We start from the raw sequence: 25,418 nt of genomic DNA, 5'->3' as shown, positions 1-25,418 counted from the left end.
TCGCATTGGCTTTTTCACTAAATTGCGCTCTTAAGTAAATGTGGTCTCGCATTTAGCTTGAAAAAAAAAAATTGAGTTTTTTTGCCGGGGCCTTAATTAGGCCCCTCAATATTTGCTTGGGAACCCCCCCCCCCCCCATTTTTGTTTGTTCTGCCAGCTCAGGGGTCCCTAGGGGCCCCCAAGTTTTTTGACCTAGAGGGACCCTTGTATATTAGGCCTTTGATATGCGTTCCAATGTAAGTTTTTAACATACTTTTTCACAAAGGTGGGGGGTCTCGAGACCCCCGAGCCAAGCCGCTCCGTGCCAAGCCCGGATGCCGTTCTGCGGGCCCTGTATTATTGGGAGGTCTTTGTCCTTCCCTTCCTCTCACAAGTCTCCCTCTAGCTCCCTGGCTTACATGTATATCTTGGAAGACTTCTATTACATCATATCCATGTATTGCTTTGTCCTTCCAGTAAGCTAAACGATTTTGAGGAGCCCAAACCCACTGAGTTTTTCTTTTAGTTACCTGTTTGGCATAATCCTGGAGTTCACCTAGAGAAACTCTCTCTCCTAAATTCTGCATGAGCAATTTCTTGTGTGCCCCCAAACTTCCTGTCTTTGAAGAAATGGAAAATTGAAAGGAAGGAAGATACATTGCCAGTTCTGATCTCCTTGATTGTATTGATCTTGCAGCAATATCAATTCTCTGTGTTGCAAAATCTCCACCAGGTGACAGTTACGCTTGGATCGTGGTAATTCCTTGTCTAACATTTGACTGTTCAAAGAAATGCAGTGTAACTGTTGACCCATGAATGGTTCTTGGCCTGCCATATCGCTGAGGAATTGAAAACATTATAAACTTGTTTCAGATTGTCCTTAATTAGGGCTTACTTCGAATCATCACGTCATCACGTCCGGACGCGTTACCTGACCTTTTGTGAAACGAAAACAGAAGATGATGCGACTTTTCGTAGATTTGCTGTAGGATTTTCTGTAGAGAGTCAGGTAAATTAGACCAGACCATTTGTCACAAACATTACCCCTGACATTTCGTGACTATAAGAGGCATGTTTTCACAAAAGTTTGATCACGACTACCTGATAACCTGATGATTCGAAGTACATGTCAGCCCTTGATTGGAGAGTTATGCTTGTATATTTGAGCATTTGGCTTTTATGAACTACATGAGTTGTCGAGATTCTCCAAAATATCATGACACAACTTGGTGAAAGTCAACAAAGCATTTGTGGCATTTGCAATAGTTCCCTTCCACAAAAATGGCCACTGTTATGAATTTCCAAAATTCAGTTCATAATGAATTGTAGTTGCATAAAACTAGTAGTTATGATAGTGAGGAAAATTATGTAAATCCTTACATGGAATATAATCCCTATTCTGCATTTTGTGCACATTAAAACTTTGTATGATAAAGGTGGTATGTTAATCCTCCAACACATTCCATATTTACAATTTTTTCCTTTCCTTTCTTTCCAGATTATCATTTCCATCAGGACACGCGTCTTCTGCGTTCTACTTTTTCGCATACTGGGTTGTAAGTATCCCTTTTTGAATTACCGTATAGTAGCTCTCTTCACACAATTCAGTCGCAGTTTTAAACCTGAAGTTTTTGCTAAACTTTATAAACAACAATCGACAAGACCGAAACAAAAAGTGTTCAAAGTTTCAAACTAAAGGCAGGGAAAGCATTCATTTTAAAGATAAAGGTGAGTTCTGGTCATCCAATTGTATTGTGAATGAAAACGTGTGGAATGGATCCGAAAAAGGTTGATCATGTAGCATGTAAGTATTGGTGTGTAATGCAAAGTTCTGGAGTCATCAACAATTCAAAATCATTATAAATTTGGCCCAGTCTTGGTAAAGTAACAAGCACTGTACACAGAAAGATGTATATGGGTCTACACAGATGGTGTCGGGGGCTACCAACCTTGATTTCCTAATCTTTCTATGCTCATTACTCGATCAGCCAGTATATATTTTCTTCCAAAATTGTTTGGCAAATGACATTTATTTATAATCTTGAACATTCAGTGTAAGTTTCGTTTGATTCTGTGAGAATTCACTTTTTTTTTTTTAACCAGAACTCACCTTTATCTTTAACTACAAGCTGGCAAAGCTAAAAATTAATTGTTTCAGCATAGCACACAACCTTGAGTTAGGACCCCCCCCCCCCCCCCCCCCCCCCCCCCCCCGCTCTGCTATTAGTTATTGTGCTAACATTATGATCACTCTTGATTTGTAACTTCAAGTAAACTTAAATTTTTGTTTAACCACGAGGCGTTCACATACACCGCAGGGACCTTTGCAGGGTCTTATTAATTTGTATTGTCAGAACATTTTCTTGAAACGTATTAGAAAAAAGCTGATTTAATGCTGATGCACATGACAAATCTTACCTTCAAATCAGCCTGAGTTGGATTATAATGTGTTTCAGTCTATGACTTCAAATTCTCTGATAGAGTGTAAATCTTGTGATGCTCAGAAAAACCTTTCAAAGAAAATGACAATCTTGATTCTCAGTCCGGTCAGGAGCAAGATAACTGAAATAAAAGAACCATTCACGAACTGTTATAACGTTTTAGAGCATCACGGAAGGAAGAGAGAGAGAGAGAAAGCCAGGGCTTGCGAGAGAGAAATAGGAAAACAACAAACAGAATTAAGACCAGAGGGAATTCCCACTTCTAGGGAAGTACACTAAAACCAGATTTCTACTACCACCTTTGAATCACGTTCAATGCTGAAGTTATATCATAAAGTAGCTGATATATATTTGAAGAATATTGGTAGAGAGAGTGAATGTACATAGATGCATAAAGTAAAATTTTATCAAATTTTGTGGATGTTTTAATCTAAAACAACATTCACATTTTCAAGTTGCTCTTTGTAAGTGCCATGAATTCTGCCTATCGTAATTAACCTTTCGGAAAGTAGGAAAACAAATTTAATGCTGATTCACATGAATCTAATTACCTTCAAATTAGTTGAATTATAATGTGTCCCAGTCTATGACTTCAAATCCTCTGATGTAGTGTAAATCATGTGATGCCCAGAAAGATCCTCCAAAGAATTGACAATCTTTATACTCGGTCAGGAGCAAGATAACTGAAATGAAAGAACCGTTCATGAACTGTGTTAATATGACATATATACATTACCCAAATACGCACACGTTATCGGTAGGTTGAAAATAATTATAACAACGAATTGATTGATATAACGTGTTAGAGCATCATGAAAGGAATAGAGAACAATAGGAAAAACAACATATGTTTTACAGCATTGAGCAAAATATGAACAACCTATAGAGGAGGTGATTAAAAACACAATAAAACAAATCAAACAGATCACCTAAAACCAAGGCCAGTGGGAATTTCCACTCCTGAGGGAAGCACAATAGAATCTGATTTCTACTACCACCGTTGTATCACGTCCAATGCGGAAGTTATAGAATAATGAAGCTGAAATGTATTTGAAGAATATTGATGGAGTGAACGAATGCAGTTTAGCCGTTGCTTTGATAACAGACGAGCCTTTTGGAGAAAATATGTATAAATGTCGATTCATTCACATGACAAATCTTACCTTCAAATCAGTTGAATTATAATGTGTTCCAGTCTATGACTTCTATGATGGAGTGTAAATCAGGTAAGGCCCAGAAAGATCCTCCAAAGAAAATGACAATCTTTAAACTCGGTCAGGAGCAAGATGACTGAAATGAAAGAACTGTTCATGAACTTTGATTAAATAACATATCCATGACCAAAATACGCATTCGTGATTGGATGGTTATGGATTATCATAAAACCAAAGTTCATGAACGGTTTTTTCATTTCAGTTTTTTGCCCCTGACTCCCGGCCCCCCCACTCAGGTTTCAAAATGACCGCATGCGTGTTGCCAAAATGTCCTTTTCGTAACAAAAGAAAAAGGTCGAGCCGTATTGACTTTACACACCGGACTTTTGCTGAAAAGGGGGGGATGCTGAAAAAGGCTCGTATACAAAAGAAAAAGGTCGAGCCGTATTGACTTTACACACCGGACATTTGCTGAAAAGGGGGGGTCGGTTGGAACACGCATATGCGTACCCTAAATAACACTGAGTGGGGGGGCCGGGCCCTGACTGACTAAGATTGTTATTCCCTTAAAGGTAAAGACCAGTATTGGAAATGCCCCTATTTCAAAAAAATGAAATGGAAGCTCTTATTACCAATCATGTGAAAGAATATGTGTTACTAATACATGATGATAAAAATTTTGCCGGGAAACCGCCTACTAATTGATATATTTGGTAAATTAGTTTATCTATTAGCATGTGAGAGATAAACGCACGTGTGCGTAGTCCCATATACATCTTTCTGTGTACAGTGCTTATAACTTTACGAATACTGGGCCAAATTTCTTATCATTTTGATGATTCCAGAACCTTGCAGTACACACCAAAACTTATATGCTAGATGATCAACCTTTTCTGATCGATTCCACCACAACGTTTCTTTCACAATGCAATCGCATGACCATAACTGGTCTTTATCTTTAACTCACCAATCACATAATGTATGCAACAAATTGATTGTTGTAACTTGTAACGTATTAGAGTATCATAAAAGGGAGAGAGAGAGAGAGAGGAAGTGAGAGCATGCGAGAGAGAAATAGTAAAAAACAAAACAAGTGTTTTATTGCATTGAAAAATCAAAAAACAGCATGTAGAGGAGGTGAATAGAAACACACTTAAAAAAAGAAAACAAGGCCAGTGGGAATTCCCACTCCCGAGGGAGCACTTTAGAACCTGATACATCCAATACTGAATTTATAACATAATATTTATTTTGCTGATACATATTTGAAGAATATTGGTTAATGATTAAATGCTGATTCACATGACAAATATGTATGCTAATTCATTCACATGACAAATCTTACCTTCAAATCAGTTGAATTATAATGTGTTCCAGTGTATGACTTCAAATTCTCTGATAGAGTGTAAATCATGTAAGGCCCAGAAAGACCTTCCAGAGAAATGACAATCTTAATCTTTATACTCAGTCAGGAGCAAGATAACTGAAACGAAAGAACCGTTCATGAACTGTTATAACGAGTTAGAGCATCATGAAAGGGAAAGAGAGAGAGAGAGAAAGCCAGTGCATGCAAGTAAGAAATAAGAAAAACAACCTGCAGAAGCAAGTGGGAATTCCCACTTCCAGGGAAGCACAATACAACCTGATTTCTACTACCACCTTTGAATCACATCCAATATGCAAAGTTTATATTAAGCTGATACATATTTGAAGAATATTGGGGAAGGGAATGAATGCATGAATGAGGATGAGAAAATACAAATTTTCAGATTTTTTTTGCCAGTCATTGTCATGCTTAAATATAAAACACAAATCACATTTTCAAGTTGCTGTTTTGTAAATGCCTTAGAATCTGCTAATATTTACAGCCTTTCAGAAAGTAGAAATATTATTAAAAAAACTAAATTGTTTTACAATGTGTTTAATTTTAATTAGTTTGTATTACTTTTATTTCTATTCTATATAGCAATTGACTAAATAATATTTTTAAATGCTTGACAGAAGTAAAAGTAATTGACAGATTTCACCCCTGCCTCTACGAAATCAAGATAATGAAACAAATTCCCGGTATCAATGATTATCATTTATAAGTATGTCTAATCATTTCAGATTTATCTTCAAGCACGAATGATACCAGAAGTATTTGGAGATACCCTTCTCAGGCCTTTCCTGCAGTTAGCCGGTGCCCTGGCGGCCATCTTGGTTGGTCTTTCTAGAGTATCGGACTACAAGCATCACTGGAGCGATGTCTTCGCTGGCAGTATCCTGGGTCTAGTAGTAGCCATCTTGGTGGTATGTTACCTTCATTTGAAGTCTTTTGTTCAAGTTACTCTTTCATGTGTGATTGGAGCAGGAAAATAAGAAAATCAGATTGGTCAAACAAAGAGAAAGTTATGAGTTTGTAAAAATCTATTCAAAATGCCCTTTTATAAGTGATTATGTATGAGTGCGTGGAGTAGTTGCTTCTTTGTTAATTGAGAGTCTTTCCACAAGTACTATTTGAAGCACATATTTTGAATACAGAAAAGTTCCATGGAAACCTTAGCCTACAGAGCAATTTTTGTTTGTGTGTGGTATGGTACACTTTAAGTACTCTTTCTCTCTTGTCTCTTCTCTTTGACATCAGTATGATGTACGGTTAGTTTACGTCTGCTACCAGAAATATACATTTTTTATCTGAAATGTTTAATAATTGATGAATAATTGATTTTAGATCTTGGCTGTGATTATCAATTTGTTCTATTTATTTATATGTCATTGATTGCTGTCATGAACATTTTTCTAGAATATATTTAAGTTAGTATTGTCTGTTGAGAGCCAGGGGAATACAAATAATACAAATAACTCCTGGCTCTCAACAGAGAGATTAATTTAAATTCATATTACATTGTTATGTTATCTGTAGTTATTTATTTATGATATATTAATGTACTGTTATATTTTATACAAATGTGAGTTGCAAGACTATTTTCATGCCTTCATTTTATTTGTGCATGACAATAATGATTCAATTAAATTCAATTTGAGTTTTTCTCATTTCTTTTTTTCAAGGCGGTCTTTGTGAGTGACCTTCTTAGGATACCCATCTCAAGGGATTCGCGGATTGAGAAGGGGGAGGTGATGCCCCTCTATGGATCAGGGTCGGCCATCAGTGATCAACTCAGCAGTGATAGTAAGGACCATGCAAACAATGTTGTCACAGCAATAGCCTGAACTGTGTTCTCTCGGCCTCACCCAGGCTCGCTTTAGCACCACCACCGTCTCCATCATAACATCATCTTCTTCGTCTTAATCGGTGTGTGCCAGTAATGCAGTCCAGATCGATCTCAGTTTGGGGGTCCTGGATCTCACGGACTAGAGATGGGAAGGGAGGGAAAGAGAGAGAGAGAGAGAGCAAGAGAATGCGAAAAGAGAAGGATAGGGGGAAAGACATTGATACATGGAGAGAGAGGGGGGGAGAGAAAGAGAGAGAGAGAGTAAGAGAAAATGAGAGAGAAGGATAGAGGAAGAGAGAGAGAAGAGGAAGAGTACCAGTAGACCTTGCACTGAATGGTCCTAACCAAAGGTCTTCATCCTGGTCTCTCCATCTGGAACCCCGGCTCTGGACTGCATCACTGGTGGTTTCCTCCCTCCAGCGTTGTCTAATGTGTACCGGTAACCCTCTTTCAACTAACGATTTCATCACTCACCCAGGCACCGCTCGCTGTCTTGCTCTGCAACAACTCTTGACTAACTTCCATCTCAATCTGTTCATCTCGATGTTGTCTTTGTGTCATCTGTTGTTCCACCATCTGTGAATCTCCAGAAATGAATGAAGATGGGTCTCTTGTTTTACTTTGAGGACTAACATCATTTAACACTTCACAGTGATCTCTACCAACACAAGTGATAATGATGTTGCGTTTTGATGTAGTAAATAATAGTTTTTATGATGACAAAGTCATGTAACGGTAGTATGCAAAAAAGAGAGTTCCGTCTGAGTGAGTACATACATACTTATATACCTTTGTAGCACGCAGTTGCAATTATTAATTTTTTTTCAATTGTTGCCATCTCTTCATATTTTAATGAGCTTTTAGAGAGATTTACTTTTTTAACCAAAGTTTTGTTCATAGGTCGAGTATATGTTGCACCACTAGAATTGATGTGTATTTTACCTTCAACTGATATAAATGTCATGGATTAGATCAAATTACCTAGGTTTGCAATTCAGCAGTAACCTTAATGCTACTTTTGCCACTCCATACCCAGGAGAGAACGCAAGTGGGTGTGTGTTTAGGATACTTCAAGATGTGTGATTACAAAAGAATGTACTTCTGTATGTCCTGAAGAATAGCTGTTGGTGAAATGAGTGTTTTTGTGTTGAAATAAAATAGAGGGCTGCAGACGTGAAAAGTAGAAAAGGAAATAGCATGGACAGTTAATTGACACAGGACAGATTTAGTTTAACCCCAGTAAAACTACTTTCGATCTCTCTGGTGCTTTTGATTTGTCTTAATTGTTCAGACCACCATATCAAAGGTGCCATTGGATAGAATGGCTATTTCTGACTCATTTTTAATATCTATTTTTCGGCAACTCATTCACATTCTTTAAGATATGTAGCATGAATGCATGTAGTAATGCAACATTAAGGTTATCCCCATTTATCAAGAAAGGGCAATCAAAGAATACTTTGTGTTTCATTGATCATTTTCTTTCAAAGACTTAATATGCCCCATCGCCCCAAGAGGAAGACTCATGTCAGTAATATATTCAAATGCAAACTTTTGTAAGGTCTAATGCTGCTGAACAGAAAAAAAAAAAAAAAAAGAGGGGAAAAAAAGAAGAATATTTAATGATAGTTAGAATATAAAACCCTTAACATTAATTGTTTTGTGTTTTTCAATATGTTGAAAGCATTTTTTATTGTGTTATAGAATTAATTTAATATGATGGATATTCTTTAAAAATAAAGAGTTTTAGGAAGAAATGCAGAAGCTTAGGGAACATGAGATGAACAGCTCAATAGAGATGATGATCAATATATTGGAATGGATATAATAATAATAATAATAATAATATTTAATTTTTATATAGCGTTTAATACAAATGTCTCTAAGTGTTTGGTGTAAATTTCATGATGAAAATAAAATATTGAAGGCTGCTCACGCTCTAAAATATTTGATTTAAATTGACTCGGAGAGCATTATCAAGCAGCTTTTTCAACAGAAGTTTTGTCACAACTCTTAAAGAAGTAAATGTTGTAATATTTATGTTAGAAATGATTTCATTTCAAAGTATATATTTTGGGTATTTGTGACTATTATTAACTGTTTAATCCTCATTCGATACAGATACCAAAGTTACTACTAACACATGGTGTAAAGGACATAACTTGTTTAGTTTATATATTTTGGTACAGAATAGGATTCATATTGCCCATGGCATACACGCTGCTGGAATATTAGCCTTTGTATGTTATATATCTACCCTTGGGTGGATCAGGAGGGGCACTATAAGGAGTTGAGACTTGGGACCTCACCCCCCCCCCCCCCTTTTTGTTATTGCCTCTCAGATATTATTTGGAAATTGGAACCTCTTTTTACGCTTGATTACATTCTTTGTTCCTTTCTTTTTCTATGTTTTAGTTGTCATTGGGGACCCCCTCCCCATTCGCAAAATCTTGAATAGGCCCCTGCTATATGCATGTACCCTAACCTAGTAACTATTTCATCACTCACCGCTATGTAACATGATGTAATGGTAAAGCATGCAGCATACATTGCATATCACATGGCTACTTGGCTTACATCTCTCCCTCACATAGTTAAGTATTTGTTTACAGTGTTTTTCAAATGCTAGTGATGATTGGTATATTCATTCTAAAATATTTCAGAACAAAGTTTCCTGCAGATTTATGATTATCGGTACATTATCATCCCTCTCAATTAATATTTGGCAGAGCTTTACTTATTTCCCTACGCCAAGACAAATTAATAGGTCTGTCAACATGCAAATTCATAGAGGATCTTCTTCATGATATTTAAGATGGACTGCTAGCATCTAAGGAGGCTCTAAAATATTGTCTTGCCGTAACTTCCAGCAGTGGAAGTACAGGATTACTGAGCCTGAAATACCCTGTAACATGTTCATCAGAAATGTTTTGTAGAGATGCCCTTAAAGTACATGTAAATTTGTAGCTCTGATTTGGAACCCTTTAAAGAACTTTTGAGATACTTTTTCTTTAATTCTCCCACAAAAATATGAGTTTTAATAGCAAGTACTTTCATAAAATAATGCATCCATGAAAATAAATTTCTCATTTTTTTTTTTTTACATCCTTACTGTCACTTTAAAGCTCTCTCTCTAAAGCAAATCATTAATTTTTAAGTTCGACTGTTGTAAAGGGTAATGTCTTGAGAGGATGCAAACAAATTTCCTTTCTCTTTTTTTTTATAATTTTTTTTTTTTACAGATCTTCATTGTTATGCCTCCGCCACCGAAGGTGGTGCCGGAGGCATCATGTTTTCGGGTTGTCCGTCCGTACGTCCGTCCGTCCGTCCGTCCGTCCGTCCGTCCGTCCGTCCGTCCGTCCGTACGTCCGTCCCGTTTGACCGTTATCACAATATCTCAAGAACCATTTAAGATTTAAACTTAAGACTCGGGAATAGTATTTATCACCATAGGAAGACGATCTGATTAGATTTTGGAGTACGTAGGTCAAAGGTCACAGGTCACAGAGGTCAACTTATGAAATTCCTTGTATTGAGTTTGTTAGCGCGATATCTCAAGAACCATTTGAGATTTAAACTTCAAACTTAAGGATAGTATGTATCAACATAGGAAGACGATCTGATTAGATTTTGGAGCACGTATGTCAAAGGTCAAGGGTCACAGAGGTCAACTTATGAAATTCCATACATTGAGATTGTTATCATGATATCTCAAGAACCACTGGAGATTTAAACTTCAAACTTAGTGATAGTGTGTATCACTATAGGAAAACAATCTGATTAGATTTTGGAGCACGTATGTCAAAGGTCAAGGGTCACAGAGGTCAACTTATGAAATTCCATACATTGAGATTGTTATGATATCTCAAGAACCACTGGAGATTTAAACTTCAAACTTAGTGATAGTGTGTATCACTATAGGAAAACAATCTGATTAGATTTTGGAGCACGTAGGTCAAAGGTCAAGGGTCACAGAGGTCAACTTATGAAATTCCATACATTGAGATTGTTATCATGATATCTCAAGAACCACTGGAGATTTAAACTTCAAACTTAGTGATAGTGTGTATCACTATAGGAAAACAATCTGATTAGATTTTGGAGCACGTATGTCAAAGGTCAAGGGTCACAGAGGTCAACTTATGAAATTCCATACATTGAGATTGTTATCATGATATCTCAAGAACCACTGGAGATTTAAACTTCAAACTTAGTGATAGTGTGTATCACTATAGGAAAACAATCTGATTAGATTTTGGAGCACGTAGGTCAAAGGTCAAGGGTCACAGAGGTCAACTTATGAAATTCCATACATTGAGATTGTTATCATGATATCTCAAGAACCACTGGAGATGTAAAAACTTCAAACTTAACGATAGTGTGTATCACCATAGGAAGACAATCTGATTAGATTTTGGAGCACGTAGGTCAAAGGTCAAAGGCCACAGCGCACATTATGAATGCAAAAACAGCTTGTGATCGCGTTATCTCAAGAACCGATTGATGGATTCATGCCAAAATTAGGTCATGTTTGTTACTTGCAGAGCCAATGAACTGAGTAGATTCTTGGTTCATAAGGTCAAAGGTCATTGGCCCATTATGTATGCAAAAATAGCTTGTGAACGCATTCTCATTAGAACTGACAGATGGATTACTATTTAACTCAGAACATCTTGCAGAGCCAATGAACTGAGTAGATTTTATGGTCATGAGGTCAAAGATCAAAGGGTCATATATGTATATGAGAAATTGCTTGTAATCACAATATTCTGAGAACCTGTCAATGGATTACCATTGAATGTGAATTCAATTTTTTTTTTCTGTTTTGGTTTGTAAAATTGCTCTATAACGGAGGCATCATTTTCGACTGCGCGCAGTCGAATTCCATCTAGTTTTTGTTGCTTTTTTGTCCTCCACCTTGTAGGGATGTTATCTGATGAAGACAACAATGGAATAACACACGATGATGGGAACAGGAAAAAAAACTCTGGAAAATATATATCCTGTTGATACCTTTCCAATTCGTTTTGTCCCCTAAAACCAGAAACTTTTTGCAAACATTTAGAGACAGATTTTTGAAGAATAGCAACATATACAGACATACTATAAAACTTTGCGTCTTGCACGCAAAGTGATTTACTCTGATGGATGCAAGACGAAAAGCATGGGCATGTCTGTATATGTTGCTATTCTTCGATTTTGGAGTACCATTCATAGGCCTGAAGCATTTGTGAGTCACAGCAATCTGTTTTTCTATTCCATTTTTTTTGTGGCATTAATTTTTTACTCTTGTAAAACATGCATGAAATGCAAAACAGTTTCTTGCTTGAAAAAATGTCTGTAAATTGACATGTTGAAAGTTTTTGAGGTCTTTAGTAAAATGTCATGTGCCCTTAAAATGTTCCACCGTAAGAAATGAAAAGTCTCACAGGAACCGAGGTAGATATATACTGTAGGAAGCAGGAATTTGAAAAGTTTTATAGTTTACCTAATATATTTTCCCCAAAAAGATACTAGGTCCTTTTCATTGTTTTATTGATCATTATGAAAGAAAAATGAAGAGGATCTGTATCCTTCCTAGGACAACAAAATATATTAAATCACTTTTTCTAAGTTTCATTCCTATTTACCCAGATGTTCCAACATTTAGGCAAGCAATGATATATGGTTATGTATTACTACAGTTTCTAAGTTTTCAAGATTAGTAAACAGTAATTTCATTTATGGTATTAATTATTGAACAGAAGGAAATGGACAGAGGCATTTGTGGAGGTATTAAAAAAGTTATTCATTTGAAAACATGTTCTATAATTTATGGTATATGCATGTCTTTGAATTGAAAATTTGATTTGAATACCTTAGTTTCTTCAAACATTAAAGAGGAAGTCAATGATGCTATTTATTTGGTTTTATGTTCGGTCAAAGTTTGTGCAAAATCCAATTGAAAATAATAAAGCTGTAATCAATGAAACACATATTTACTTAGTAATTGATGAAGGAATATATTCTTTTCATGCAGGAGTTGTGTAAAAAATTATGTAAGGTACATGTGTGATTGAAAATTTGCTTTGGAGAAAATCTAAATTTCATTTAACCCGCAATGCAAATAGCAGTGGACTGCTCAATCTTTGCCACAGAGTTGTCAGTTAGTGTTTGATCAATTGCAACTTCAAAAATCCATATAAAAAAATGTTCTTATTTTCAATCGGATTTTGCTATCACTTGTACTTCTCTGTTTTTGTTTCTCTATTTTTCTCTGCTTTTATTAAAACCATATTTCACCTTCAACCATCCTCGGGTAAAAACAAAAATTATGCTCATTACCTTGTGGAATAAAATTCAGTATAATTATTTTCATATCTGACAGTAAATGTATTCATTTTAACTGTATTTTCTAAACAGTAAATTGACTTGTACTGTACCCCTTGTTATTAAGGGAATGCCAGCTTGTTAATCATTTGTAATACTATATATTATTTTTGCTTTACAGCTGAGTTGACATCTCATATTATGATGTTTGTATATATGGAAATGTCTGTATTTGGAGAGGAAACAGTTTTGATATTGAATAATGTTTCTGTGAGGGTCATTTAATGATTTGTTGGGATGGTGATAAAGATACTTTATTTATAGCAGAACTGATAACACAATTGTTAAGTCATTCTTTGATTGATATAGGAAGGAAAAACCCGCCTCTACAAATGGTGATTGATATTTCTTTCATTTTTTAAGTCATCTAATTTAAAAATAAATGTTTGTCTTTTTATACAATTGAAGTGCATTTTAATTGAAAAATCTATCTATCTTCTTTTACAAGGCACATTTTTAAATGATTTATTTATGAAGATAAATATGCAATTCTATTGATAGAAAAAAACAGAATATAGCAATAATGACAAAAGTGTACATTTTGTGCGTTTTCATCCTTGATGTTCCAATTCAATGATCAAAGTATTTGTAAGCATTTAATTGTGTAAAGCAATTTGTATTAAAGAATTATTGTATATATATATATGATGTCACAATTGGACCAATAAAATAATGCTTGTATACAATTTTATGAATGTCTCAAGCAGTATTTGATTACATTGTTTTTATACATTTTGTAGACAAATGAAGATGATAATTTTATTCTATTTGTGAAATGAAACACTTGATTTTTGTTATTTATTTATTTATTTATTTATTTATTTTTATTATATATTTTTTTTATTATAAATATTTTGTTTGGAGGGACGCGGTTTCTAGCAGCTAAATTACAGAGCTTATTAGGTGTCCATTAGACATGGCAGTCATCAGAATCCAACAGTGCTACGCACGAACGAATGACCATGCAGGGTTTGTGCCTTCAACAAATTGTGCACGTAGCTTTTTTGTATTGATGTCTTCCGTCAAAGCCTTGTTTTCATTTGCATTATTCTTTTTAATATTATTTGTTAGAAACCCGTTCATAGGCATAATCTCCGGCATCAAATTAAGGTCATCGACTCTACCTTTTCCGAAATCACTTGTGCGTAACCGTCCAGGCACCATTTTGTCTGTTTCTGGTTGGGAGGGGGGGGGGGGGGGTTATATTGGGGTAAGAAGCTTCAGTCGCCAGTGTCACCATGGTATTATACAAAATTACTGTTCCTATTCCCCTGTCTTCCTTAATCTACAAATTTCCTTTGTAATTAATGATTATCAGTCAAATTCTCAGATCATTTAGCCCTTTTCTTATATTTTTTAGTAGCCTACCCAAGTGATTAATTTTTTGTCCCCTCGTCTTCATTGATTTGTCATATTGTGTCCCTTTTAGCTCCCATGGAATTTTTCAATTTCCCCTCTTTCTTTTCAATTTTGCACTGGAGGCCACTGAATTGTTGACATTGCCCCCCCCCCTACTCTGCTTTCCACCTTTCAAAACACTTTCGTTCCTTGAGGCAAACAAGTGGTTGGTTTCAATGCTCATTTTCAATCCTGACCCTCTTTCCAATGATGAAATAAGATTGGACTTGCAATGAGATATTTGTGCTGTCTCTGTAACACTAACTCTAACATTTCCACATCTACCACTGATTAGTGTCGATAATCAAGTTATGAACTGAACTTTAAAAGTAATCTACGGTAAACTTCTGATTGTTTCTAGTACCGTCGACGACTTAAATTAGCGTTTATTCAATCAGTTAATCAGTTCTTTGGTCAGACAAAATAAAATTAAGGGATGGAATAGGTCCTTAGGGGGTAATACGTTGTAACAATGCAGAAAGCCCAGTGACTGGCACTACGAACATATCTCAATATTTAAAGAGATCTTTACACGAAATGGATCTTTACTTGTCTTGGTATCCTATGGCCTCACTTCGATGTTGATGTTCCTCTGAGAATGTTCTACTTCACTGAGATTCTCTTGATAAACTTCTATTAGAATAGAAATTCTCTTAAAAGAAAAAAGGCTCAGTCTTTGTTTGAATATTCACGCAGCCGCCATTTTGCAGATCCCTGTGGACAATCGTAGGGAATTGTGGGAATTAAAAAAAAGTGTTTTGCACATGATCTGATACATAAAACAATAGCCAATCACCAAAAAGTAATTTGCGAATTTTTGAATTTTTATGAAATAACAATGACCCTCCAAAACGAAATTCAAATTGAACGAAGCTCCAATGCTAAACCTATGGCATGTCAAAGGTAAAATTTGTAGTTGTCCCTCTAGTATTAGGGACTTTTAGATTTGCACGAAGACAGTGTGGACTGTGGATTGCTACTGTCGACCTGGGGCCCGGCCGTTCCTAGAAACCGTCATAAGTCTAACTTCTTGACTATCCCATTGAAACGTGTGTTATAGAACTAACACGCGTTTCAATGGGATAGTCAAGAAGTTAGACCAGGGACGTGATAGAGAAGGACTGGAATCAAGCCGCTCTCCTTTGACCCCATGCTCCAAGCCGCCGAAAAGTTATGCGCTAATCTACAACTGTTGACCAGGTGGTGAGATAAAAGAGCGCATGAAATTTCAGGATTTAGAATTCCTACATCAGAAAATAGTATCACTGCAACTTTTCGCTGTCCCTTCCAATGATTTCTCATCCATTGCTGAATGTGTAAAGAGTAGAACAAGCGAACACAAACTTGTGTACTTTCCTTTTTAAACTTGAAAAATACAAAAAACACGCGAAAACACGCATTAGCAAACTTATTGTTATTGAAGATTGTAAATCATGGATCAAATAACGGGGCATTAAAGCATGCACAAATTAGCGCATCATCCTAAAATATTGAGTTTTTGACAGGATGTAATTTTTTTTTTTTACCAACTCTGGCACACAAATTAAAGGAAGGACGGAGTTCTAAATTTGAAAAATTGTTTGATGCACTATTCCAAATAAAATCCCCATATAAAGTTTTTGATTTACACTGAAATTTTGCCGGTAATTTAATATTTTGTAATAAATGTAAAACTGGTGCCTGACTTCCGAAAGTCCCTGCCGTGGAAGCGCGGTTCGGAGCATGGAACTTCAAAGCCAAGTGGAATGTTACACATCCCATTGTTACGCTTTAGAACTCAAGAATGCGTTTGAATAAATTACAAGAGTTTCGCCTCCTTTTCTTTCACCTCCCTGCTTGAATGGACGTCAGATGTATCAGTCCACGCAAATCTAAAAGTCCCTATTCCTCCTTGGGAGGACGTACTGTGTATGAACCCATAGAGCTATATAAGACTTATTATATAGCTTTATATACCTCTCTTTGGTATCGCGAATAAATGTTGTCCTCTGATTGGTGTCCTCTGATTCCGACCACTCCGGGGTCGGAATGACCGCATGCGTGTTACCAAAATGTCCGGTAAAGGGGTACTTTTCACGCACCAAAGTCCGGCTCGTACATACACAAAATTGACTTTACACACCGAACTATAAGGGGGTGTTTTCAAAAAGAGGGAACACGCATATGCGTACCCTACATTACACTGAGGGGGGGGGGGGGGGGGGGGGGAATTGACCCTAATAAATCTTAAAGGAAAATACACGGAAGATAAAAGAGAAGGAAAAAGAATGGTGGGAAGAAACAAAGATACAATCTGCATGATTGCGCAGGGCAGTCACCCATGACCATTTTCACCTGTAAAAAAAAAAAATCTCATTTTCAAACTGAGAAGTAACTTATCAAGAGAGGGCGCATGTTCATTTATGGGAACTGATCACTTTGCCCTCAAACCATGCAAAATCTAAAGTCCGCATGTAATTTTGAGCAAGGTGCTTGTTTAATGTGTCACTGCTTTGGCAGCCGATCATGTCAATTTGATCCTGCAATATATATCTACATGATGGAATGGAACACTCAAGTGTGCATGATATCTGAAAACAAATTGTATCTTAATTGGTTTGTCATTGAGATGTCTTTCAGGGAGTTGTGAATGAGAAATAATAGCCTTGCAACTGGTATAAAGGTGATTTAAAGGGAAAGTTGAGTTCTGTTGCAGAGGGTGCAACACAATTTTTATTTGGTGAGATAATGAAAAACTGAGTCAAATTTGAAAGAACTTAATATTTAAATGACAAAATCATCTTTGTTTGATCAAAATCGGTTCAGAGACGGCTGAAATATAACGATTTTTAATACTTTGGTACCACCACAAATATTAGATATTTTGAAAAATTTGAAAAAACCGTTGATAAAAAACGAAATAACGCCTTTTACGTCGTATTTCAGCCAATGCCAATGTTTTTTTTTTTTTTTCGTTGGCATTTTCTTGTTGCTTATATTACGCACAACCAGCCGGCCCATTGTTATTTTTAATTAAATAATTAATTAACGGTCACCATGTTTTTTTTAAAGTGGAGCTGAATTGTTATGCTCGTATTGGCTAGATTTCACATATTTTGGGGTCTAAAATTACCTTCATAGCAATTTTAAGTTCTAAAAGGGCACTAGAAATGTCATAGATAAGAATAAGACCAATAACCATGCACTTTGAAGGCATTTGCGGTCTGAAAACAGAACTTAACTATGCCTTTACCATGTTAAAAATGTTAAAAGAAAAAGAAATTACCATTTTGAAGTATGAACATAATGGACAATTGAGAATAGCACATCATGCTATTAACATGAAAAGCAATATGTGTTTGCAGATTTTTTAAAATAAACAATCTGAAAAAAACACATGATTGTTAAAAGAATTAAAAACAAATTTATTAACCAACACCATTAACAATGTTACAGTTTATACGAGTACAAAAGTGTTAAAAGATATAGACAGAAATCCCATTACAAAGATACAGTAAACTACATTTTTCAAACCCCTCGATGTTTGTTGTGTTTTTACGACTAAAGATTGAAAGGTGGACTAATTGAACTAAGTCCTTTATTGAACACTTTTAGATTTAACAGTCTCATTCTAGAAGAAGAAGAAAATCGGGATAAATCGTTTTTCCACAAACATACTTTAAACATGTCAAACCTTGGTGAGGGTATGAATAATTTAGTTCAAGCTCTATTTACTAATCAACACCAATGTGAATGTTATTTCTACCCGTACGGGTAACGTTGTAAAAGAGGAATGAAATATAATTTTGTCAACCGCCACCAGTAAAATTTTGCAACAAAAATGCTTACAAAGACTTACAGAAAAAATGTATCTATTAACCAAACTAATAACAATGCTACCGTACACATAGTATAGAAGAGATAAAGATATTTTCAGGAATTAAACACAAAAGTATTTGGGTGCCAGATTTGTAAAAGAGGAATAAGATATACAGCAATAGACCAGTTCACGGTAAGCACATTACTGCAATGACCCCGAATATCCACATATCTTCAAAACATGAAGAGGTCCCACTTTGTAGATTTTGAAATATTCACTCCTATACAGTGATGGAGGTGCTACATAAATAGCATTTGTTCCCTCTTTTCAAAGAATACTTCCATCTGTGTATCATGGAGTGCACTGTTTGTGCAAAAATGAACAATGATTACATAACTTTCATGAGCACGTATCCATTATTTTGTCTCCTTGTATTTCACAATTTGGTCTGCAATGACCTTTATCTGCTCATGCTCAGACTGCAACTATGAACTGGCTTATTAGAAAAACAAAAGATATACTTGTCAGCCGTCACCAGTAAAATTGTATAACAAAAGTGCTCACAAAGAGTACAGAAATAAAAAAAAACACGACATGTTTACCTAATCAATAACAATACCACCATACACAGTGTTATAAAAGAGATAACTGATATAGGAATTAAACACAAAAGCATTTGTTTACCAAAATTGTTAAAATTGATAATATAAAATGTATCGTAATATTTAATGATACCCCCCCCCCCCCAATAAAGTTTTTACTTATTATGCCAGTAAACTTTTACAACGAATTCATTCACAAATACAGAAATCAAACAAAGTGTATTTGTTTAAAACCACCAATAACATTGTTACAGTTTGTATTATACAGTCAAACCTGCTTTAGAGACCACCTGTCTACAAAGACCACCTGTCTACAACAAGCACATTTTTTGTTTCTCATCAAAACATGTACTACAGAAACCTGTCTACAAAGACCACCTGTCTACATCAGTCTATACTGGTATGATACCCTTTCTGTGTAAAATAAGTGATGTAAATTGTACTGAAAATATAGGCTACACGAAATTCCTCATAAATCACCAGAATTCCTAGTAATCATTTTAATAATAATAATAATAATAATATCGAATATTTAGGAGCGCTAAAAACAATAAGTACCATAGCGCTTACAAATACAAAGATATGTAAAGAGGACAAGAAAGTACAGTACAGGAAGTATATCATATAGATCATTGGGGGAAAAGGTGAGTTTTGAGTGATCTTTTGAAGGTGGCAAGACAGGTAATTTTCCTTATGGAAAGAGGGATGCTGTTCCATGTCTTTGATGCAGCTACTGCAAAGCGTTTTTCAGCTACTGAGAGTCTAGATTTGGGAATGTTAAGTTTACATGTGTCGGTTGCTGAACGAAGATTACGAGTTGGTGTATATATTTGGAGGGTGTCATTAAGATATTCAGGTGCCAGATGATTGAGTATTTTAAAAGCATACAAACAAAATTTAAACAGAACACGTTGGTGAAGAGGTAACCAGTGGAGCTCCTTAAGTAAAGGTGAAGTATGAGTTCTTGACCCAAGGCCAAAAATTAATCTAGCGGCACGATTCTGGACAGTTTCAAGTTTCCTTCTATCTTTATCAGATAAAACAGTATAAAGACTATTGCAGTAATCCAATCTAGAAATAATAAGAGCTCGGACATAATCATAACAAAATTAAATTAACTTGCTTTATTAAACACACATGCATTTCCCTGTAGTCTGCAATCAAAGACTCTAATTTGATACCCTAACATAATTCTATAAAGTCTAGAGCAGAGCATAGCTAGCCATGTCAGTCTATGACAGCTACAAGCCAGAGCCTTATGGGGTACATTAGGCCATGCAGTCTGAATAGTCTCTTAGTTCATACACTGTTACGCACTACAACTGACAAGGGTTTATGCCCATAAACTACCCCCCCCCCCCCCCCACCCACCTGTACATATCACTGCATTTGATTTACAATCCTCATCGCCATCTAGCGACATCAGTGTTTAGACAATCTCAAGTGATGCATTATGGGAAAAAAGTGTACACAAGTTTCAGCTATGGCACCATTATGTACCCTAAGAGCAAGATCAGAATGTTTGGTGGGGTAGTTTAAATAGCTAAAATTTTGAGCTGATTCCAAAAATGTCCATAATCTTAAAAACCAATCCGTTCCAGTGGCCTTCTGTCCCAACAACAAAGAAAACGTAAGACTTCATGCATGGCTTCAACGAAACGGAGTTTGTTGTTTATTGCTACAGCAGGCAGCCAGTGAAAACGAATTCGTTTAATTAAATTATGGAAATGCAAGCATTATTTTAAACAAACATAACTTTGATATTCCTGATTGAGGTGTCATATGAAAGAACAGAAAATGGACATTATAGAAATGTGATTTTTTTTCTTCAAATTGTTTTTATAACCACTCGTGCGTGAAATATGCATCACATGAGTTGCATCAAATGAAAGAAGAGGATCTAAGCTTTACAAATGTGTGTCATTTATTAATTATAATTGAAAAGTTGATAATTCTCGGTTTCGTTTTTTCTGGGACGCACCGTTTAACCATCAATTAACGACTTCGGTCTATGGATCACCCAAAGAAAACATTAAAAACAAATGTTTGTTTGTACATGAAGGACAACAACATTTATCACAAAATTGAAATATATGTTATGGCTTTCCTGAATTCATATTTGATGTGTTTTAAGGATACATGATAGAATATGACTGATTATTGCATTTTTATCTATAGTTCCTTAATTTGATCTTGCACATATCAGTCTTTTCAATCATATTTTAATCTCCAGAATAATGTGCTAAATAAGGAAATCTTGAAACGAAATTTGTTGTGAATATTTTCAATAATAGATTGACATTTTTTGTTAACAAGTTGTTGGAAACCAAATGCACTAGAATGCAACAAAATGTAAGCCTATTTAAAACAACAAAAAACTGAATTGAGATTTTTCTAAAGGTCTTTTTTATGAGAGCCATCTAGTGTTTAAGGCCTTGCGTCAATTTCCAATCATAAACTGGGTTTTTAAAACAAAATATGAAGTTCCTAAATCAAGTGAAACAGAAACAAAACTGAATATGTTTCACAATTCCCAGAAACTCTAAAAAGTCACATGTTTATTTTGTCATGAAATATTGCAGCAATTACATATCAATTGAAGTAATATGGTTATTAATTTGTATTTATCATTCTGTGGAAATTTTTATAGGCGGGGTTGGATTAACTATTTCAGGAACTAACCGGAAATCAAGATTAACTTACAGTTCTGAAGGCAAAAAAATGGGTACTTTTTAATTTTAAATACAGGATGTTCAATAATATTTCAATGGACCCGGCAATGGACCTTCCCTTCCTCTACCAAGTCTTTCATGGATTCTCATGCCTATCTCGTTGAGGACTTCTATTACATCATATCCATGCATTGCTTTATCCTGCCAGAAATCTAAATTTTCTTCACTAGCCCAAACCAACTGACTCTTTCCTTTAGTTATCGCACTGGCATACTCACGGAGATCATCTTCAGTAACTTTCTTTCCTAACTTCGTCATGACCAATTTTCTGTGTGCTGGTACACTACCTCTCCTTAAAGGAATGGAGAATTCACGGGAAGGATTATACATTGCCAGTTCTGATTCCTTTGATTGAATTGATTTTCTAGCTGTGGCATTCTTCAATGTTGCAAAAACCACCACCAGGTAACCTTTCGATCTTGGTACTTTACGGTCCAACCTTTGACTGTTTAAAGAAAGGCAGTGTATCTGTGGATACTCGTTTGCTACTTGGCGTGCCATATTGCTGAGGAATTGAAATCATAAAATCAAAGTCGATTCAGATTATTCTTATTTAGAAATGTTTGTTAATGATTGTACATGTATATTTGAAAATTTTACCCAACCACAATATTTTTTTAGCACTGAAGCACAAACTGAAAACCTGTAATTTTCTAAATGCATAGGTCCTATCAGGAATTCGCAAGCCTTTTATAACTTATCTCAAAATTTATCTGTAGCAGCAAAATGAGTTTACAAAAGTATGTGTAAAATTTCAGATCAATAGACTCTGTTGTTTTTCATTCTATCAGCGAAAATGTATGCCCTCATTTCGTACACAATAAATGGGGTGAATAAAAGGGGTTTTACCTCGCTAGTCGTAAGGACCGCTATTCATAAGGACAGCTATTCTTAACGTGTAACTTCCTATATGTGAAGGACCGCTATTCATGAAACGGAAACGGGGTCACTATTCATAAAGGCATAAGGACTGTTATTCTTAAGGACTGTGAAAACTTCTTTTGCCACCACCTGCATAGAAAGACTACCTGTTCATAAAGACCACAATCTGTTGTTCCCCTTAATCAGAGTTTCTCATTAAAAGATAGGCTACATCATATAAAGGGACCTTTGCAGGGTCTGCTTCCTTTGTTTTGTCTTTACATTTTCTTGAATTTTTATTTCTATATTATAAAAATCAAACAAATCATTGGAGAAAAAAAATAATGAATGAATGCTGATTGCATGATAAATCTTACCTTCAAATCGGTCGAATTGTAATGTGTTCGAGTCTATGACTTCAAATTCTCTGATGGAGTGTGAATCTTGTGATGCTCTGAAAGACCTTGCCAAATACAATGAAAATCTTTCTACTCAGTTAGGAGCAAGATAACTGAAATGAAAGAACCGTTCATGAATTGTGTTAAAATGACATATCTATTACCCAAATACGCACACGTTATCGGTAGGTTGAAAATATAACAACGAATGATTGATATAACGTGTTAGAGCTTCATGAAAGGAATAGAGAACAATAGGAAAAACACCTATGTTTTACAGCATTGTGCAAAATATGAACAACCTATAGAGGAGGTGAAACACAATAAAAAAAAAAAATCAAACAGATCACCTAAAACCGAGGCCAGTGGGAATTTCCACTCCGGAAGCACAATATAATCTGATTTCTACTACCACCGTTGTATCACGTCCAATGCCGAAGTTATAGAATAATGAAGCTGAAATGCATTTGAAGAATATTGATGGAGAGAACGAATGACAATTTAGCAGTTGCTTTGATAACAGACGAGCCTTTTTGAGAAAATATGTATAAATGCTAATTCATTCACATGGAAAATCTTACCTTCAAATCAGTTGGATTATTAATGTACGGTAGTGTGAATCTTGTGATGATCAGAAAACCTTCTAAAGAAAATGACAATCTTTATACTCAGTCAGGAGCAGGATGACTGAAATGAAAAGAACTGTTTATGAACTTTGATTTTATGACGTATCCATGACCCAAATACGCAATCGTGATTGGTAGGTTATGGATTATCATAAAACCGAAGTTCGTGAACGGGTTTTTCATTTTACTTATTTGCTCCTAAGCTGACTATAAAGTATAAAGATTGTAATTGGTAATGCAAAGTTTTAGGAAATTTTGAAGATTGGCTGGATAGTGATTCTTTACAATTTTGATATATTTGGATGTCCCTGTATAGATGTATTATAAGCACTAGAAAATTTAGCACCTAACACACTTCTGCTTTCGAATAAAATTGAATATCAAAATTTCAAATAGCGCTTACGGCCATTGTAGCTGCGACCCTCAAAATCTCAGAATATGTAGTTGTGATATTTAATTTCCAAACGGAAATAGCCAATTGATCGATTTTAGTCAAGAAACATTGTTTTATGGCTTAATTAATATCTTGACCTTGAGAGGGAGCTATACAGCATAAAGAGTTTATTATTTTTAATTTCATAACTTGAGACTCAATTTCAACCACGACAGCGATCACTGAATATCGTAGGATTGCATAATGCTCCCAATATGCTCATTTGAACCAAATTCATGACCCCATACCAAAACTTTTCATTACCTTTAACTAATTACCACTCATACAATATATGCAACAAATTGATTGTTTTTACTTGTAATGTGTTAGAGCATCTTCAAAGGTCTTTTAGAGCATTGAAAAATTAAAAAACAACATGAAGAAGAGGTGACAAGACCAGTGGGAATTCCCACTCCCAAGGGAAGCACAATAGAACCTGATTTCTATTACTACCTTTGAATCACGTCCAATACTGAAAGTTATAACATAATGTACATTGTACATGTAGCTGATATATATTTGAAGAATATTGGTTAATGAATAAATGCTGATTCACATGACAAATCTTACCTTAAATTTAGTTGAAGTATGATGTGTCCCAGTCTTTGACTTCAAATCCTCTGATGAAGGGTAAATGTTGTGATGCTCAGAAATATTTACCAAAGAAAATGACAATCTTGATTCTCAGTCAGGAGTAAGATAACTGAAATAGCAGAACCATTCTAATTGTTATAACGAGTAAGAGCATCATGAAAGGGAGGGAGAGAGAGAAAGCCAGTGCATGCAAGTGAGAAATAAGAAAAACAACCTGCAGAAGCATGTGGGAATTCCCACTTCTAGGGAAGCACAATAGAACCTGATTTCTACTACCACCTTTGAATCATGTCCAATGCAAAAGTTTTATTTAGCTGATACATATTTGAAGAATATTGGGGAAGAGAATGAATGCATGAAGGAGGATGAGAAAATACAAATTTTCAGATTTTTTTTTGCCAGTCATTGTCATGCTTAAATATAAAACACAAATCACATTTTCAAGTTGCTCTTTTGTAAATGCCATATAGAATCTGCTAATATTTACAGCCTTTCAGAAAGTAGAAATATTATTAAAAAACTAAATTGTTTTACAATGTGTTTACTTTTAATTAGTTTGTATTACTTTTATTTCTATTCTATAGCAATTGACTAAATAATATTTTTAAATGCTTGACAGAAGTAAAAGTAATTGACAGAATTTACACCTGCCTCTACGAAACAAAGATAATGAAACACATTACCGGTATCGATTATCATTTATACGTACGTCCAATCATTTCAGATTTATCTTCAAGCCCGAATGATACCAGAAGTATTTGGAGATGCCCTGCTCAGGCCATCTTGGTTGGTCTTTCTAGAGTATCGGACTACAAGC

General features: G+C 35.3%; 1 protein-coding gene and 2 long non-coding RNA genes across 4 annotated transcripts in view; 1 reads left to right on the top strand and 2 right to left on the bottom strand.

Annotated features, from left to right (window-relative positions):
• The window catches only part of LOC100893799 (phospholipid phosphatase 1), a 79,099-nt gene extending 65,579 nt beyond the window's left edge, over positions 1-13,520 (top strand). The window contains exons 4-7 of the mRNA XM_030975525.1: positions 1,478-1,535; positions 5,684-5,866; positions 6,626-6,746; positions 11,714-13,520. Of these exons, the coding sequence (XP_030831385.1) occupies positions 1,478-1,535; positions 5,684-5,866; positions 6,626-6,746; positions 11,714-11,799 (448 nt within the window). The 3' untranslated portion in view covers positions 11,800-13,520. The remainder of the gene's footprint in view (positions 1-1,477; positions 1,536-5,683; positions 5,867-6,625; positions 6,747-11,713) is intronic.
• LOC105445478 lies at positions 705-5,052 on the bottom strand. 2 transcript variants are annotated; one of them, XR_004062269.1, is made up of 4 exons: positions 4,920-5,052; positions 2,972-3,103; positions 2,398-2,541; positions 705-818 (listed from the first exon to the last, which is right to left on the bottom strand). It is a non-coding gene; the product is annotated as an uncharacterized LOC105445478 (long non-coding RNA). The 2 variants fall into 2 exon arrangements; XR_004062268.1 differs by lacking the exon at positions 4,920-5,052 and adding an exon at positions 3,584-3,863.
• Positions 13,521-20,874: 7,354 nt separating the features above from the next.
• On the bottom strand, positions 20,875-23,877 carry LOC105440392. Its single transcript, XR_971620.2, has 3 exons — positions 23,530-23,877; positions 22,928-23,061; positions 20,875-22,194 (listed from the first exon to the last, which is right to left on the bottom strand). It is a non-coding gene; the product is annotated as an uncharacterized LOC105440392 (long non-coding RNA).
• Between the last annotated feature and the right edge of the window lie 1,541 nt (positions 23,878-25,418).

The sequence above is a fragment of the Strongylocentrotus purpuratus genome, unplaced genomic scaffold (genome assembly GCF_000002235.5).
Source record: "Strongylocentrotus purpuratus isolate Spur 01 unplaced genomic scaffold, Spur_5.0 spur5_contig_867, whole genome shotgun sequence".
NCBI lineage: Eukaryota > Metazoa > Echinodermata > Echinoidea > Camarodonta > Strongylocentrotidae > Strongylocentrotus > Strongylocentrotus purpuratus.
Note: the sequence above shows the minus strand (reverse complement) of the source record. Positions and strands in the feature narration are given on the sequence as shown.